The following is a 16,139-nucleotide window of genomic DNA, read 5'->3' on the forward strand; positions in this document are numbered from 1 at the left end:
GAAGCAGAAAAAGCCACGCAGGTGTTTCAGTGTCTGATTGCATCCTCTTATACACAGAGGCTCAAGAAGAAACACTGGACTTATTTAAATGCTTGCCCTAACGTAATACTTTTAACTCTTTTGCTGGCATATTTGCTGACAGAATTCAGTCTTCTCAGGATAGAAATTTTTTTCTGAGAATCACCCTGCCATGTGGGAACACAGACTGTTGGGTCATTCTGACGGACAGAGCAACATGAGAGAGCCATCCTAACCCCAGTCAGGACCCCAAACCCCAGGAGTCTGCATTTATTGCATTGGCCAAAAAGTTCATTTGGGGTTTTCCTTAAGATGTTACAGAAAACCCGAACGAGCTTTTTGGCCAACCCATTACTTCTGGAATCACTTCCTCCTTGTATAGGGCATCTTTCTTTCTTCTTTTAAAAAAATGGTACAAATTCAGAAGAGCACTTTTTTAACCTTTGCCTTGGGGAACAGGACTAACAGCTTTATTATGGTCTATCAGTTTTTTAATGAATAAGTATTCATGCTTCATAATCGCTTTTCTTCTATTATACTATTCAAAAAACATTTTTCATATATCAGCACAATACTGGACACTGGAAATATGAAGATGAATGAGACAAGCCCGCTAATCCTTACAGAGGTGGTCTAAGGTAGGGCTTGAGATTGTGGACTTCTCAGTTTGAATCCTGGTTCTACCATTTCCTGGCTGTGTACTCTTGCAAGGAGTGATGTTACCAGTCTGCACTCAGTTTCTCTGCGTGTGAACTAGTAGTACTAATATTACCCACCCACAGGGCTGTTGAAGGTTACTGCATATAAGGTGCATGCACAGTCCTGGCTTAGCACAGTGTATTCACTGCTCACTATGTTAACTATCAGTATTATGGAGTTCACATTCTCATAGGGAGACAGATCATATCATACACACTAAATATAGTTCAGTAAAGCCCTCTAATGGAGCTCTGAACAAAATGCCATAGAAGCTCTGATGAGAAAGAGAATCATGAGTTCATTTATAATCAGTTTTATTTTGAGCTTTTTTCGAAGCGGTAATCATGGCTGACAGCAAGGCTCAGGGTCTCACAAGAGGTGACCTCTAAGCTGGGCCTTGAAGACTGAATTCACTAGTGGGGAAAAGGTGCAGGATGACCAGGGAGCTGGAGCATGAGCAAAGGCTTGGCAGTGTGTAAGTGGGTGGCATGTCCAGGGACCGGCAAGCGGTGTGGAAGGAACACAGAAGAGGCTGCCAGAAGGACAGGTCAGGGCCAATCATCACAGCAGCACTAGAGAGCAATGTGATCAAATCTACGTTTTACAAAAATAACTTGGCTGCTTCCTGGAGGATGAAATACATAAAAGAGAGACTGAAAGCAGGGAGCCTGTTATGAAATGATCATGGCGGTGAGAATGGAGAGGTGAGGACAGAATACAGAGGGACCTGGAGAGAGAATAGAAAGCACTTAGTGACTGACTGGGTGTGGGGGTAGAGGAACGATTCAGGGATGACTTCACATTCCCACATGAAATAAGAAAACAGGAAGAGAAGCAAGTTTGGAAAGAGAGAGATAATGAGTTTGGTGCTATAAATATTAAGTTTGGGGTATCTGCAGGAAGAATACCCAAGCAGGGAGTTGAGAATGTAATTCTGGAGTGCAAGATAGACCCATCCATTATGGTAGGGAGAAGGGAAAGTAGAGAAACAGGGAGGAAGTGACACTTTAAAAAACAAGCCTTGGGCTTCCCTGGTGGTGCAGTGGTTGGGAGTCCGCCTGCCAATGCAGGGGAGACGGGTTCGTGCCCCGGTCCGGGAAGATCCCACATGCCGCGGAGCGGCTAGGCCCGTGAGCCACAGCTACTGAGTCTGCGCGTCTGGAGCCTGTGCTCCGCAGCGGGAGGGGCCACGACAGTGAGAGGCCCGCGCACCGCGATGAAGAGTGGCCCCCGCTCGCCGCAACTGGAGAAAGCCCTTGCACAGAAACGAAGACCCAACACAGCCAAAAATAAATAAATAAATTTAAGGAAAAAAAAACAAAAAAACAAAAAAAACAAGCCTTATATATATGCACAGCCCAGCAGGTTCTATGAAATAGAACCAGAACTGGACAGATACTTCTCCAAAATAACCTCTCTACACCAGCAAAACTGGTTCACTCATTGTACCTTCATATGTCCTGTGTGTTCACTCTGCCCCTTTTCTTTCCTCCATTCAATGTATACTGATTGAGCATCTATTATTGTGCCAGGTACTGTTCTAGACTTTGGTGACACAGAAGTGAAGAAGTCAAAACCCTGCCATCAGAGAGTTTATGTTTTAGTGCAGGAGACAGTCAATAAGCAAGTAACCAAACAAAGATAAAATTTCAAGTAAATAAATGCAATAAGGAAAAAATAAAGCAGGTAAGAGGTTAGAAAGTTACCAAGATGCGAGAGGAAGGGGAACTCTTTGAAACTGAGTGGTTGTCATCAGGGGAGTCATTTCTGATGAAGTGACATTTTAAATGGAGGCCTAAAATAATGGAGAAAGTCATATGAAAATCTGGAGGAACAGTGTTTCAGGCAGAGGGGAGAGCAAGTACAAAGACCCTGAGGTAGGAACCAGCTTGGCATAACTGAGAAACAACAAGGCAGCCAGGTTGGCTAGAATAGACCAAATAATCACAAGGTATCTTGTGACACTTCTGGTGCTATTGTCTTGTATTGTTAACTAAATGCTGCTGTTAAGATTTTTCCTGGATTTATATCCCATCTTCCCAACTCCATGTGAGCCTATTGAGGTCAAGATCTGTGTTCCAACTTCATACTCCCACAGTATCTAGAACAATGCTTTGCACGTAGTAGGTGTTCTTTCTCCATTGATTTAGGTATAATTGTAATTAGTGGTAATCTCTAGGCCTGCCTTGTCCCACTCTCAAACAATTCTGGGCTAATTCCAGAGGTTGCTAAACATCCAGTAAACCACTGATAAGCTATCTCTAGTAGTGTTGTGATCAGTAAGAAACCCAAGCTACATCCAGAGCAACACAGAAAGCCCAAACACCAAGATTTACCTTTGCTGTTTGCAAATCTGATGGTTTTACTCAGGCTCTAACATTGAAGACGGAAATATAAGGAAATTCTGCACATGCTCAGAGAAGCTGTCGGCTTTGCCACAGTTCTATGCTTAAACATTATAATAATATTATTATTATCCCACAGGGGTGTCATGAGGATTAATGAGACATTTTCAAATCACTTTGAGCTACTCCACTGGGGGTACTAAATAAATGGTATGTCTTGTTCCTGAAGTGCCATTTTTGACATTGATTTGTTGTGATGGGTTCTGCTGTCCAACAGGGCTGGAATTTGCCCACCAACTCATTTCCTGTAAACAATAGACTAGCCATCAGAAGAAAGTGGTTTTCACTTAAAATAAATATGAATTGAAGTGAACTAGTCAGCAATCAGAAGAAAATTGGGTGCTGTTAGAAATCTAGTATTTACAAAGTAATACTCACAGTAGTATCACTCACAGTGATCAACATAAGAGTTTCACAGTGTGATACAGTAGAGTGAACATTGGATTTGGAAGCAATCCAAGATTTTAAGCCCAACTCTGCCACAAACGCACTGTGTGAGCTTGAAGAAACAAACTTCTCTGGGCCTCAAATGTAAAGTAAGGACCATCCTAAGAAGCTCATAAGCAGTCTTCCAAACAAAACAAATACATGAAAGGAATGGAAATAGTCATTTCTGAAGGAGAGAGATCACAGAAGGGAGAAGCTGTGACCATCCATCACAGGACCATCCTCTGTTCTGCTCTTCCTTGCCATTGATTAATATTAATTTCAGTACTAATTCCTGCAAATGGAGAAATTAATCACTTTCTAAGTCAGACATAGAAGTGCATGAAACATTCGGTCTTTAAAAATAGGGTCTTTGCCTTTCTACCAGCCATCCTTGCAGCGAGCCATCTGTCTTATACTTAGATTTAAATATATGAATGATTGATTATCCTGCTACCCTAATTACCAGCTCAAGTACACTGTTCTAGTTTTGTGAGAGAGTACTTTACATGGTTGTCCACTTTTACCATCTTACAACATATGTTACTGCCTGCAGTGCCTGGCACTGACCTGGAGGCGATGTGGAAGATAAGGGACAGTAAAGAACATGGGTGCTTGCTGTACCCAAAAAAGGCAAAGGTGGAAACCCTGTGGCATAACTGAGTAACATGCTGTACTGGGAGCTCGGTTTCTCCCCACCACTCATCCCAGGAATCTCAGTGGTCCTGGGCTCAGAAGAAAGAAATGTTGACGCTCCAGAGCAGATAGAAATACAAAGCATCACTTGTTGGGGAATTCAATTCAACAAACGTATACTGAGTTCCTACTATTGATCAGGCACTTTGGTAGTTGTTAGGAATATAAATTGGATAAGATCTGGCTCTGCCCTAGAGAACCTCACAGTTGAGAGTGGTATAGAAAGCAATGACCACAAATCACTCTTACTTCAAGTCAAATTGTCAGCTAAGGTATGAAGGGTGAGGGAACTGTCTACACAACAGTTCCTCTTTTGTAAATGATTTGAATGATACCATCGAAAACACATTTTTAAGCCTAGGGTTGACTCTAAATTGGAGTTGCTAAAACGTCTGGAAACAGAAATTGTGTTCAGTGTGCCCACAACAATTTAAAGAAATAGTTTAGGTTCAAAGGGGACAATTGTTAGTTATTATCTCCAAGCCAAAATCAAGCAACAGAGATACAAGTTGCGGAATGACTGTTCTCCCAGTTTAACAACTAGAGCGTGACAAATTCCCTACCGCAAGGCCAGCGGTGGAGCATCAGGCACGGTCTAGGTACTGGTCTGGCTCCCGTCCCTCCCACCACGGATTTGAGATGTGAATTTCCTTTTTCATTTTCCTCTTATTTTTGCACCGATAGGAAACTCACTGTACTGAAAAGGCCAGGCTGCCCTCGCCAAACCTAACCAGAAACTGGGTCCTTGATTCTTCCTAATGGCTGAAATCTCAGCTACGAAAGGTAGTGTGAACTATCCACTGCATAAGTGAAGTCCCTGAATGTCTTTAATGACCATTTTCTTCAGACTCCGGGTGCGAAACTCCTCAGTACCCATTACTCCGCTGGGCTTCTCATCCAAACAGGAGCGAAATTATCTAGAGCCCTCCCAGCCTGGAGGTCTTTCACCCTCGAGTGGGCTCAGGATGCAGGCACCCCGCTTGCCTCTTGCCCAGGGCGCCTACCTGGCCTGCCACTCCCTGCCTCGACACCGCGGCGGCCCCAGAGCAAGCCCCCATCCTCCCACCTAGCCCGCCCCCGCCTTCGGCCACCTCTGCTCCGCGGAGCCCGCCTCCCCGGGGAGGGGCCCAGGTGGATTTTTGCGGGGCGAGAAGGCCGGCGCCCGCCGGCTGCGGTGCGGCCCAGGGCCAATCGGGAAGCCTCAGGGGGCCGGAGAAGGGGCCGCCTGGGCTGGGCGAGGGCTCCGTGGGGACGGCGAAGTGCAAAATGTGGGCGTTCGGGTGACCCAGAGGGACGCGGAGGGCGGCGGGGAAGAGCTGGGCCGGGCGGCTCCCGGGGAGCGGGGCGCGCGCCCGCGCGGTGGGCCGGAATCTGGAGGGGACGCGGAGGGGCGGGCGCGCGCCCCGCGGGGGAGGGAGGAGGAGGGCTGAGGAGGCGTCTCTTTGGAGGAGCCCGGAGGACAGCGCCAGACCCAGACCGAGCCTCGCGGCAGCGACAGCAGCAGCAACAGGCGGCGGGCTCGGCGGGAGGCGGAGGCGGCGAAGGGGCGGGGAGCGCGAGGAGGAGCGAGCCGGCCCCGCGCCGCCGCCTGTTCCCCGCCGCATGGACGAGCACCTCAGCCTCCTGCGCTCGCCGCCGCCGCCGCCCTCCGCCCGCCACCGCGCCCACCCGCCGCAGCACCCCGCGAGCGGCGGCGGCGGCGGCGGCGCCCACACGCTGGTGAACCCCGGCTACACAGAGCCCGCCGCGGGCCCCGAGCTGCCGCCGGACATGACGGTGGTGGCCGGGGACCACCTGCTGGAGCCGGAGGCAACCGACGGCGGCGGGGACCCGCCTCAGGGCGGCTGCGGTGGCGGCGGCGGCTGCGACCGCTACGAGCCGCTGCCGCCCGCGCTGCCCGCCGCCGGCGAGCAGGACTGCTGCGGGGAGCGCGTGGTCATCAACATCTCGGGGCTGCGCTTCGAGACGCAGCTCAAGACCCTCTGCCAGTTCCCGGAGACTCTGCTGGGCGACCCCAAGCGGCGCATGAGGTACTTCGACCCGCTCCGCAATGAGTACTTCTTCGACCGCAACCGGCCCAGCTTCGACGCCATCCTCTACTACTATCAGTCTGGGGGCCGAATCCGCCGGCCGGTCAATGTGCCCATCGACATCTTCTCCGAGGAGATCCGCTTCTACCAGCTGGGCGAGGAGGCCATGGAGAAGTTCCGCGAGGACGAGGGCTTCCTGCGGGAGGAGGAGCGGCCCCTGCCCCGCCGAGATTTCCAGCGCCAGGTGTGGCTGCTCTTCGAGTACCCGGAGAGCTCCGGGCCGGCCCGGGGCATCGCCATCGTGTCCGTGCTCGTCATCCTCATCTCCATCGTCATCTTCTGCCTGGAGACGCTGCCCGAGTTCCGCGATGAGAAGTACTACACCGCCTCGCCGTCGCAAGAGCTGTTCGAGACGGCCAGCAACAGCACGTCGGGGGCCCCCGCGGGAGCCTCCAGCTTCTCGGATCCCTTCTTCGTGGTGGAGACTCTGTGCATCATCTGGTTCTCCTTTGAGCTGCTGGTGCGGTTCTTCGCTTGCCCCAGCAAAGCCACCTTCTCGCGAAATATCATGAACCTGATAGACATTGTGGCCATCATCCCTTATTTCATCACTCTGGGCACCGAGCTGGCTGAGCGACAAGGCAATGGACAGCAAGCCATGTCCCTGGCCATCCTGAGGGTCATCCGACTGGTGAGGGTCTTCCGCATCTTCAAGCTCTCCCGCCACTCCAAGGGGCTGCAGATCCTGGGGCAGACGCTGAAGGCTTCCATGCGGGAGTTGGGGCTGCTCATCTTCTTCCTCTTTATTGGGGTCATCCTTTTCTCCAGCGCGGTCTATTTTGCGGAGGCAGACGACCCCACTTCAGGTTTTAGCAGTATCCCTGATGCCTTCTGGTGGGCTGTGGTAACCATGACGACAGTAGGTTACGGTGACATGCACCCAGTGACCATAGGGGGCAAGATTGTGGGGTCACTCTGTGCCATCGCTGGTGTCTTGACCATTGCTTTGCCAGTCCCTGTGATTGTTTCCAACTTCAATTACTTCTACCACCGGGAGACAGAAGGGGAAGAGCAAGCCCAGTACTTGCACGTGGGAAGTTGCCAGCACCTCTCCCCTTCAGCCGAGGAGCTCCGGAAAGCGAGGAGTAACTCGACTCTAAGTAAGTCGGAGTATATGGTGATCGAAGAGGGGGGTATGAACCATAGCGCTTTCCCCCAGACCCCCTTCAAAACGGGCAATTCCACGGCCACCTGCACCACGAACAATAATCCCAACTCCTGTGTCAGCATCAAAAAGATATTTACCGATGTTTAATATATGAAACAAGTGACATGCTGTGCCCAGTATTGTGTGGAACGTGCCCCCTTGGTCTGTGTATGCCCTTGTTTTATACATTTCCAGACCATTCATCAAGGAAAGGACATGAAGAAGTGGAAAGCACACTTCATTCTCCCTCTCCCTACTGCTTCATACTGAAACAGGTGTCTGTTTTGCAAGTGGGCTGCATTCTCTCAGCTCTCCTTTTTTTTTTCTCTCCCTCTCTTAATATTTCGAACAACAAACTTACTTTAAACTTGATTTTTAGCACATGCTCTGTAAAAAAAAAAAAAAAGACAAAAAAAAGAAAACCAAACAAAAAAACTGTACATCCTGGAAGGAAATGAAACTAAAGAACAGTGTAACTGTCTAACCTCAGAATCGAAAGGCAGCTGTTTCTTTACTAAGTAAAGCAGGCACATACTTAAAGGATGCTTCGGTTTGATGGACGCGTCAACATTATTGAATATTTAGTTCAATTGCCAACACTGTGGATATGTGGATGAAAAGTCTACTTAGAACAATGACTTGTAAACCCACCGTAAGTTTATTTGTTTTCAACTGGAATTTCTATTTGGAAGCCCCCCTCCCGGAATTTTAAGGATCTCTACAACTTTGAACTAAGGGAAATGCCCAAGATGTCCCGATCTGACTAATTAGTTTAACTCCTTGGGGCTTGTTAAGCATTTCGAAAGTATTAGGCTAAGAGATTCCTATGAAATTCTGTATGCATTCCAGCTAACATCTATCAAAGTCTAGAAACATGTTTTCAGTGCTGCTGAGAGAAACAAAAAAATTTCCTAATGCATCTGAGAGATAAGCTTCTGCAGTATCACAAGAAGATTAAAGTGGCAGACACTCCTTCCAGCAGAAGTTACTAATTCGGACCTGACTGATGCAGTTCCCATAGCAACCCATGTTTCCCGGGAAACCCGAAAAAGGTTGTCATGGCATCTCTTGCTCTCTAGCCCCACCCCCTAGCCCCTGCTGTTTCCACAGTAACCTTTCCAGATGGTTCCTACTTACATGATTTCACAAGGAAAACCACTGTTTGAATAAACCGCACAAGTAAAGTCTGAGAATCCAAGGTGGTGAAATGAATCACAAAATGCATATTTTTACTACAGAAAATCACTGATGTCATCCCATATTGACTGAATTGAAAAGGAAAATATCGTCATTGGAATGTTAAATATACACCACAATAAGCCATGATTTGAATGAAATGCCAGTAATTAGGCAATCATTTTAAAAGATGCTTCTCTACTGTTTTCTTTTCCCAAGAAGTTTCAAGCCAACAAATGAAGTTAAAAAGCAAATGTCAAAGTGTTCTGCACATAAGCAAGTGAAAGATTCAATCAATATACCTGAAACCTTACTACAAGGGACCTTCAGACTTCCTCTTTAAAAACATTATCCAGATCCCACAACAACAGTGTCGCCATCACAGCCCTTGAAAAACTAAATATACTTGAAAAATATAAAGGATGCACGCTTTTAACTGAGGGAATTGCAGACAATCAATAAGAAGGAGGAACAGGAAGTAACCAAACCTTGGGGAAGTACTTGCAAGTTTCAGCCATGTGCCAGGGATGGCCAGAAGACAGCATCAGGTGAGCACTGTGGGAGCTACTGAGAACACTCTCTTTTTGTACAGGGAACCAGGGGGATGCCATTCATATCTAGATTTGTGCTAACTTGCAAAATCAATAGTTTTATATTCATTATATGCTAGGTGCCTTTTAAAGATCATTTATAACACCTTTTCTGTTTGATGTCCAGGTTGCCAACTATTCTTTGGTTTCCATTGTTTATTGCAAAAAAGTGGGAAAAAAGTCATTTCTCTTCAGAATAACCTTCACCCAAACTGAGCTGAAAATGATTCCATTCCTTTTACTAACCTCCTTGGCTTCTGAACAACCTGTTTCCCCTGAAAAAAGGATAAAAGGCAGACCTGCTGTTAGATTATTGGTCTGATTTCATTTACATAATTATTTAGTAGTGTGCAGTTGTACAATTCTTCAAAACAAAGATGGTTAAAATTGCAATAAGGGTAACATTTTATTTTAACATATTCATTTTATTGAATATACATTATATAAAGTATAAATTATACATTATCCACAATTGCTTTTTGGTTTGATAGGTTTGACTATTTTATCCTGGAGTAACACTATTTTTAAAGCTCATAAAACATTTTCAAGTAGTCAGAAGCCTACTTACTTTATTATTTGTGCATTTGAGAGAGTGAAAAATAATGATTACGACTATATGAGGGGGAAGAGGAGGAAAAGACAAAAAAAACCCAAAAAAACAGAAGTAGGAAATCTGTGTACCTGGTCATAGAGTCATTGTTCTTATATATGGTCTTCGAAATAGAACTCCTTTATCTAGTTCCCTTTGCTACTTGTTTGAGCCTTTAACATTGATCTACCTTTTGACCAAACTTTTGGTATTCTTAATGACCAGAAATTGTTTTAGGACCCATTTTAGTGGTGATATGTAGATACACTCTAGTAATTACATAAGAATAATTTTTTATCTGTTCTTAAAAGATGTTAGCATAAAGATGAACAAAGTGCAGTAACAGTTTTATTCACAGTTATTCAGAAGATGTAGAAACCCTGATTAGTTTTATAAGTAAATTATGGTTGTGCCATAATTTTTGGAATTGTATGGTTTTTAAATAACAGTAATACAAAGGAGACTTTTTTTTAACCCAGAAAAATATGACTTTTGAGTCATAACTTTGAGGTAGTATTATTCCTTCTGGTCGCCATATTGTAAGCTCCTTGAAGGTTATAGGTTCTGTACAGGTCTTGACAAAGTTTTGGATTCTAGTGCCGAGTACCAAATGTAGCACCTTGTTTGTATTCAATACATTTGATGAGTGAATGGCTATTATCTTACATTAGTGTTATTTTCAGGCTTTTAATGAAGTGATTTAAAGCATAAGTTCTGCAGTCATATTGCCAGGGTTTGAATACTGTATGACCTTGAGCAAATTACTTAATCTCTCTGTGCTTCAGCTTCCTTATTTGTAAAATGAGGATAATAAATAGTACCTCATAGGGTTGTTGTGTTACCCTCATAGGGTAAATATTAATGCAGGTATATTGCATCAGAGATTTTGCCAAGAGATTACATTACATTATTTGCTAAGAGATTACATTATGATTGTGATCATTACAGGCATTGTATAATTAATATCAAGCCGTGTGAATGGCATGAAATACATCAATAATCAGTGTCTTCCTATTTACTTTCTATAATAACAATAATAATTACGATTTGTTAAGGGTCAATCATGTCCAGGACACTTCTCAACTCTGCAAGGTAAGTGGTATTAACCCCATCTTAGGAGGGTAAAAAAATAGATGGTTAAAGCTAAGTGATTTCCCTAAGACTTCACAGCTAGCAAGAGATCCAGCATGATTTAAAGCTAGGTCATTGTGGCCCCAAAACCCATGTTCCCTTTATTGAGTGACTTGAAAGAGATTGAGAAAATAAATTTCTTATGCTTTTAGGTTTGACTTCAAACCATGTTACTAATTAATGAATTCATGTAAAGAACATATTTCCAGAAACGTAATTCATTCAGCGTACTGAAAAATTAACCCTTTTTTAACCATCAGATATTTTTAACCATAGTGACCAAATACGGTATTTAAATCAGATGAAGAGACTGACTTTTCTAGTAACAAAAGATTATTTTCTTACACGATTGATTTATCTGGATTTAATATTATAGTACTCAGAAAGTATAATTAGTCTTGGTAGTGATACCTGCTAGGACAATGGATATTTTTCTGTTTTAAGATTAATTTCCTATTTTCATGTGTTTTAATCTACAAGAGATGATAGTATTGATATTACGCAGACTGTTATTTTTCCATCTTCTCATACTTTGCTTAGGTTACTGACGAACCATGCCAGAAAATAGTATAAACATTTTGACTCTCCCTTATTAAGAAGGGGGAAATTACTTAGAACAAAAGCATGGAAAGCAGAAGGAGGTTGCCATTTCATTGAAACTTGTGACATTATTGCCTAACCTAACCACTCCATTAATCTTTAAGAGCAACTGTGCTTAAAAAAAAATTAGAATATAATTGTGACCCACATAATCGTTGTAGCCCCTTCCCTAAGGTCCTAAGGCATTTAGAAGATGAAAATGGGTAGCGAATTGGGCTTAGAGCAGAATGCTAATGAGTCTAAGTTTACACATGCTACTTAGCTTTGTCAAACCACAGACTTCACTGAGCTCAATTGCTTGTCTTGGATGTTGAAAGGTATACGTATGTCTGTGTGTACAAGAGATTCATGGGAGGAGGTGTGATTGGATCAACGCACATCTGTCAAAACCCTGGGAAAATGTATATACCCTATAGCTGGTGAATCCAGAGATAAAAACAATAACATTGCTATTGTTTTATTTCTTATGTATTGTTTTAAACTGATATTATAGCAAATTTAAATACCCACCAACTAAGGTGACATAATCACAAATGGCTACACATAAGAGGAGTGTTACATCAGTTATTTCTCAACTTTGAAATCAAATTTTGGGATTGAAATTTTAAATACACAGTATGAAGAAATTGAAAGCTATGGTTCATATACATAAAACTTATTGTTTACCTCTTTGGTATATAACATACTCAAGTAATTGCTTTGCTGATCATATGTAAATCCAATATGTAGAATATATACCAATAGTCTGTTCCTTTGAGAACCATAACTGTAATTTACTGACTTCTCAATACATTTAAAATGTCAACATTTTACACAGTAGTTACAAGTTCTTCCCACCTCTCAGCTGTGAAGAGAAGTGATAGCCCCTCCCACTAAGACATGCAAAGAAACACATGTGCCCCTGAGTCTGAAGACTTACAGAAACACTGTGAGATAGAGGTGAGCAGCATAAGGATGGGGAGGAGGATATTGAGGGATTTGCATTTTAGGGCGGGGTTTCTTCTTTCTGTTTTGTATTTGGCCTTTTAAACTAAGGAGGATAAAAGGATTGCTTTTATACTACTAATTTCCTACATTTTGTTTAGTAATTTTATACATAAATGAAATCACTTGTTTTTTATAACCTGCTGAAAGTGGTTGATAATCTTTGAGAGAAGGCAAATCAGAGAAGACAGGAAGAAGGGAAGGCATGCAGAACCCAAACCTTACCATTGTTACTCAGCCCCCAACCTCCTGCCAGAAAATGGCCATTGCCACAGAGTATACAGGATAATAGTATTCTTTAAATTATTCAGACAGGTTAGAAAGTTTTCAAATATTTGTCTTTGTTTTCAGTGATGCTATGAACTAATTTTGTCTTTGACATTGTAAAGAAAAAACATTTTCATGTTTTTTCTCTCTCTTTTTTTCTTTTTTTTTGGTACTGGATGTGTTTTTTCTTACATTTCAGATTTTGCACCATTAAACCATCAAATGCATTAAAGAAGAGATCTGGAAAAGAGGCTTCCTCATTTTCTTGGGAGCCATTTTATTATTGTTACAATCTAAATAGTGCAGAATAGGAACTCTCGCTTGAAAAGTAGATCCTGGGATTCTGAATGTTAGTAAGATAACATTTAAATGAACAAAAAATCATGTTTCATCCTATCTGAAGAATGTTAGGAATAAACCTGTGCATGCAGGGCTCTGACTTTGCAGCTCCAGGGATCATAGCCCCTAGCATGGTGATAGGGAATGGAGAGGAGCTTTTTCTCTTCCGATGCGCCCCCAACCTCACCCTCACCCCTCCCTTGAGAGCACAAAGGCTCTGGGGAATCTCTATGGAGTTCCCCACCAACTCCTTAGAATGAAAATCAGCGTTGTGCCTACGTGTTATAGGTCAGTCAGCACTGCTGTTTCACTTGTTTTCCATTAAGTTTATTTTAAACTCTTTTTCTTTAAGAATCCTAAGGTTCTTATTTTTTTTGCATTTAAACATGTTCCTTAAATGAAAGCCTTTAATTTAATTTGGAAGAGAAGCCAGTGAGGTTAATTTATTACACACACACACACACACACGCACACATGCACACACACTTCACCTCTTCATAAGTTATTCCCTATCCTAAGATGTATTTACTTGTTGTCTGTAGATCTAAACAGTCTAATGCTTTTTCTGAAAATTAGTGAATTTCCAAAATATTTGCTTTCATTCATATGTGCAGCATAAACATTTACAAATCATTTTTATTTTTTAAAGCCTTGCTTAAAAGGCAGTTTTATTGTATCTATTAATGTAGTAATATGTATTAGATTCAAAAAGTAGTAAATGCATTCAGTCTATCACTGAGTTTTGTCATTTCGCCTCCTAAATATCTCTAAAAAGAATCCACTTTTCTAGATCGCTGCCACTACCAGAGTCCACACTCCTATCACCTCTATGCTGGATAAGTGTGGAGGTCTCTTAACTGGCCTTCCCACATTTCCTGTGGCCAACCTGACCCTTTCTCCACCTGCTAGCCAGAATGATCTTTTCGAGACTCAATGTGATTATATCACCTGCCGCTGCTTAAAATTCTTTCAAGGTCTTTTCCTGTTCTTTGGGTCTATTAGGATAGAGACCCAAAGGCCTAACATAGCCTTCATGGCCCCATAGGATCTGGCTCAGCCCTCATGTCTAGCCTTATCCTATACCTGTGCTCCTTTCCTCATTCTGCTGTACTCCAGCAACCTGATCTTCTTCCAGTTACAGAAAAAGCTCCCTTTTTAAGAATGGGGATCTTTGCAAATGTTCCCACTACTGGCCCCTTCCTCCCCTCCTCATCTCATTCACTTCTATTTTTACTTCAGTACTTCCTCCAAGATATCTCTCATGACTCTGGTTTAATCAATTCCTCTATTATGGTATATTTCATCAAATTTAAGTGCTTTTGATTATTAGAACCACCATTATTTTATATGCCTTTAAAAACAAAGAAAAACTGCCAATTATACGGGAAAGTACCAGTGATTTTAAGGTACATCCTAATTTCATAGATGCTCAAATCTAAAAAAGTATATCTTAGAATGAGTTGAATATAGTATGTTATCTTGACATAGCTGTAATTTTACATTAATTTGTGTTGTATAATTAATGTCTATTTACTCTGTGAGAGTGGGGACTGTATCTCTCTTTGTTCACCGTTGAATCCCTTCCCATTCTCTCTGGAATCTGTTCAGGCTTTCACCCCTACCACTTCACCAAAAGTGTACTTTTCAGGGTCAGTGGTGACCTCCTATAGCTATACCTAGGGCCATTTCTCAATAATCATTTCATTTGACCTATCAGAAGCATTTGGCACTGTAGAATACATTCCCACTTCTGGGAAGAAATTTTTCATTTAACTTCCAGGATACCACACTCTGGATTTTCTTCCTGCCTCTCTGAACTTTCCTTCTCAAACTCTTTTACTGGTTCTTCCTCATCTCTCCCAGGTCTTCATGTTGGAGAACCCCATGCTCCATGGCTTAGTCCTTAGACCTCTTTCCTTTCTGCATTCAGTCTTATTCTCATAGCTTTAGATGATCTATACGTAAATTTTTATCTCCCACTTGGACCCCTCTCCCGAACTCCGGATTGAATTTCCGACTGTCTACTTGACATCTCCACTTGCACAGCTAATGTCTATCTCCAACTTAATATATCCCAAACTGAGCTTCCTTCTCCTCCCCCACCCCCCGCCATCAAGCCCATGACTCCTGACTTCTTCCCCATCTCAGTTACTGGCAACTTCAATTTTCCAGTTGCTCAAGCTAAAATCCTTTGAATTGTCTTTCTCTCTTTCTCTTACACCCCTTATCCAATGTTTGCAAATCCTGTTGGCTCCACTTTTTAAATGTTTCCAGAGTCTTACCACTTCTGCTACCATCCAGGCCATCGTTATCTCTCATCTGGATTTTTACAGATGATTTTCTACCCTCCTGACTGGCCCCCTGCCTCCTATCCTTTCCGCTGCCTGAGTCTATTTTCAACGTAGCAGCCGGAGTGTTCCTTTTAAAATACTTGTCAGATCGTGTTACTTCTTTGCGGCAAAACCCCCATTTGGCTCCCCGTTTCACACAGAGTATAAACTAAAGACCTTACAGTGGCCTACAAGGCCCTACCTCATCTAGCCCCCGTTACCCTTCTGACCTTCTTTCTGATTCCTCTTCAGGTTCATCCTTAACTGCAGCTACACTGGCCTCCTTGCTCTTCCTCAAATACACCAGGCGTGCTCTATTCAGATCTCTGTACTTCTTGTTCTCCTGCCTGGAAGGCTGTAGCATCTGCTCTCTGCACGGCTCGTTCTTTCACCTCCTTAGGTGTCACTGTCTCAGTGGAGCCTCTCCTGGCTGCTCTGTTTAAAATTGTCACCTCCACAGGACTCCCTATACCTTCCTCTGATCTATTTTCTCCTCTAAAATATTAAACATTTCACTTACTTTGTTTATTGTTGTCTTCCCTTCTCTTCCATGAGAACAAAGATTTTTGTCTGTTCTTTGGTACTGTATCCTCCAAGGCCTAGAATATTACCTGGAATAAGGTTAGTGCTTAATGAGTATTTATTTGAGGGA

At 43.2% G+C, this 16,139-nt stretch overlaps 1 protein-coding gene across 1 annotated transcript; it reads left to right on the forward strand.

The window, feature by feature from the left end:
• The first annotated feature begins 5,846 nt into the window (after nt 1-5,846).
• On the forward strand, nt 5,847-7,589 carry KCNA3 (potassium voltage-gated channel subfamily A member 3). The gene has a single exon (XM_061186193.1). It carries the CDS (start codon nt 5,847-5,849, stop codon nt 7,587-7,589), a length of 1,743 nt encoding a protein of 580 aa, XP_061042176.1.
• The last annotated feature ends 8,550 nt before the right edge of the window (nt 7,590-16,139 follow it).

The sequence above is a fragment of the Eubalaena glacialis genome, chromosome 3 (assembly GCF_028564815.1).
Source record: "Eubalaena glacialis isolate mEubGla1 chromosome 3, mEubGla1.1.hap2.+ XY, whole genome shotgun sequence".
NCBI lineage: Eukaryota > Metazoa > Chordata > Mammalia > Artiodactyla > Balaenidae > Eubalaena > Eubalaena glacialis.

Bases quoted from the DNA above. Each gene is read 5' to 3' on its own strand.
- KCNA3 (XM_061186193.1), top strand. From the start codon at position 5,847: ATGGACGAGCACCTCAGCCTCCTGCGCTCGCCGCCGCCGCCGCCCTCC.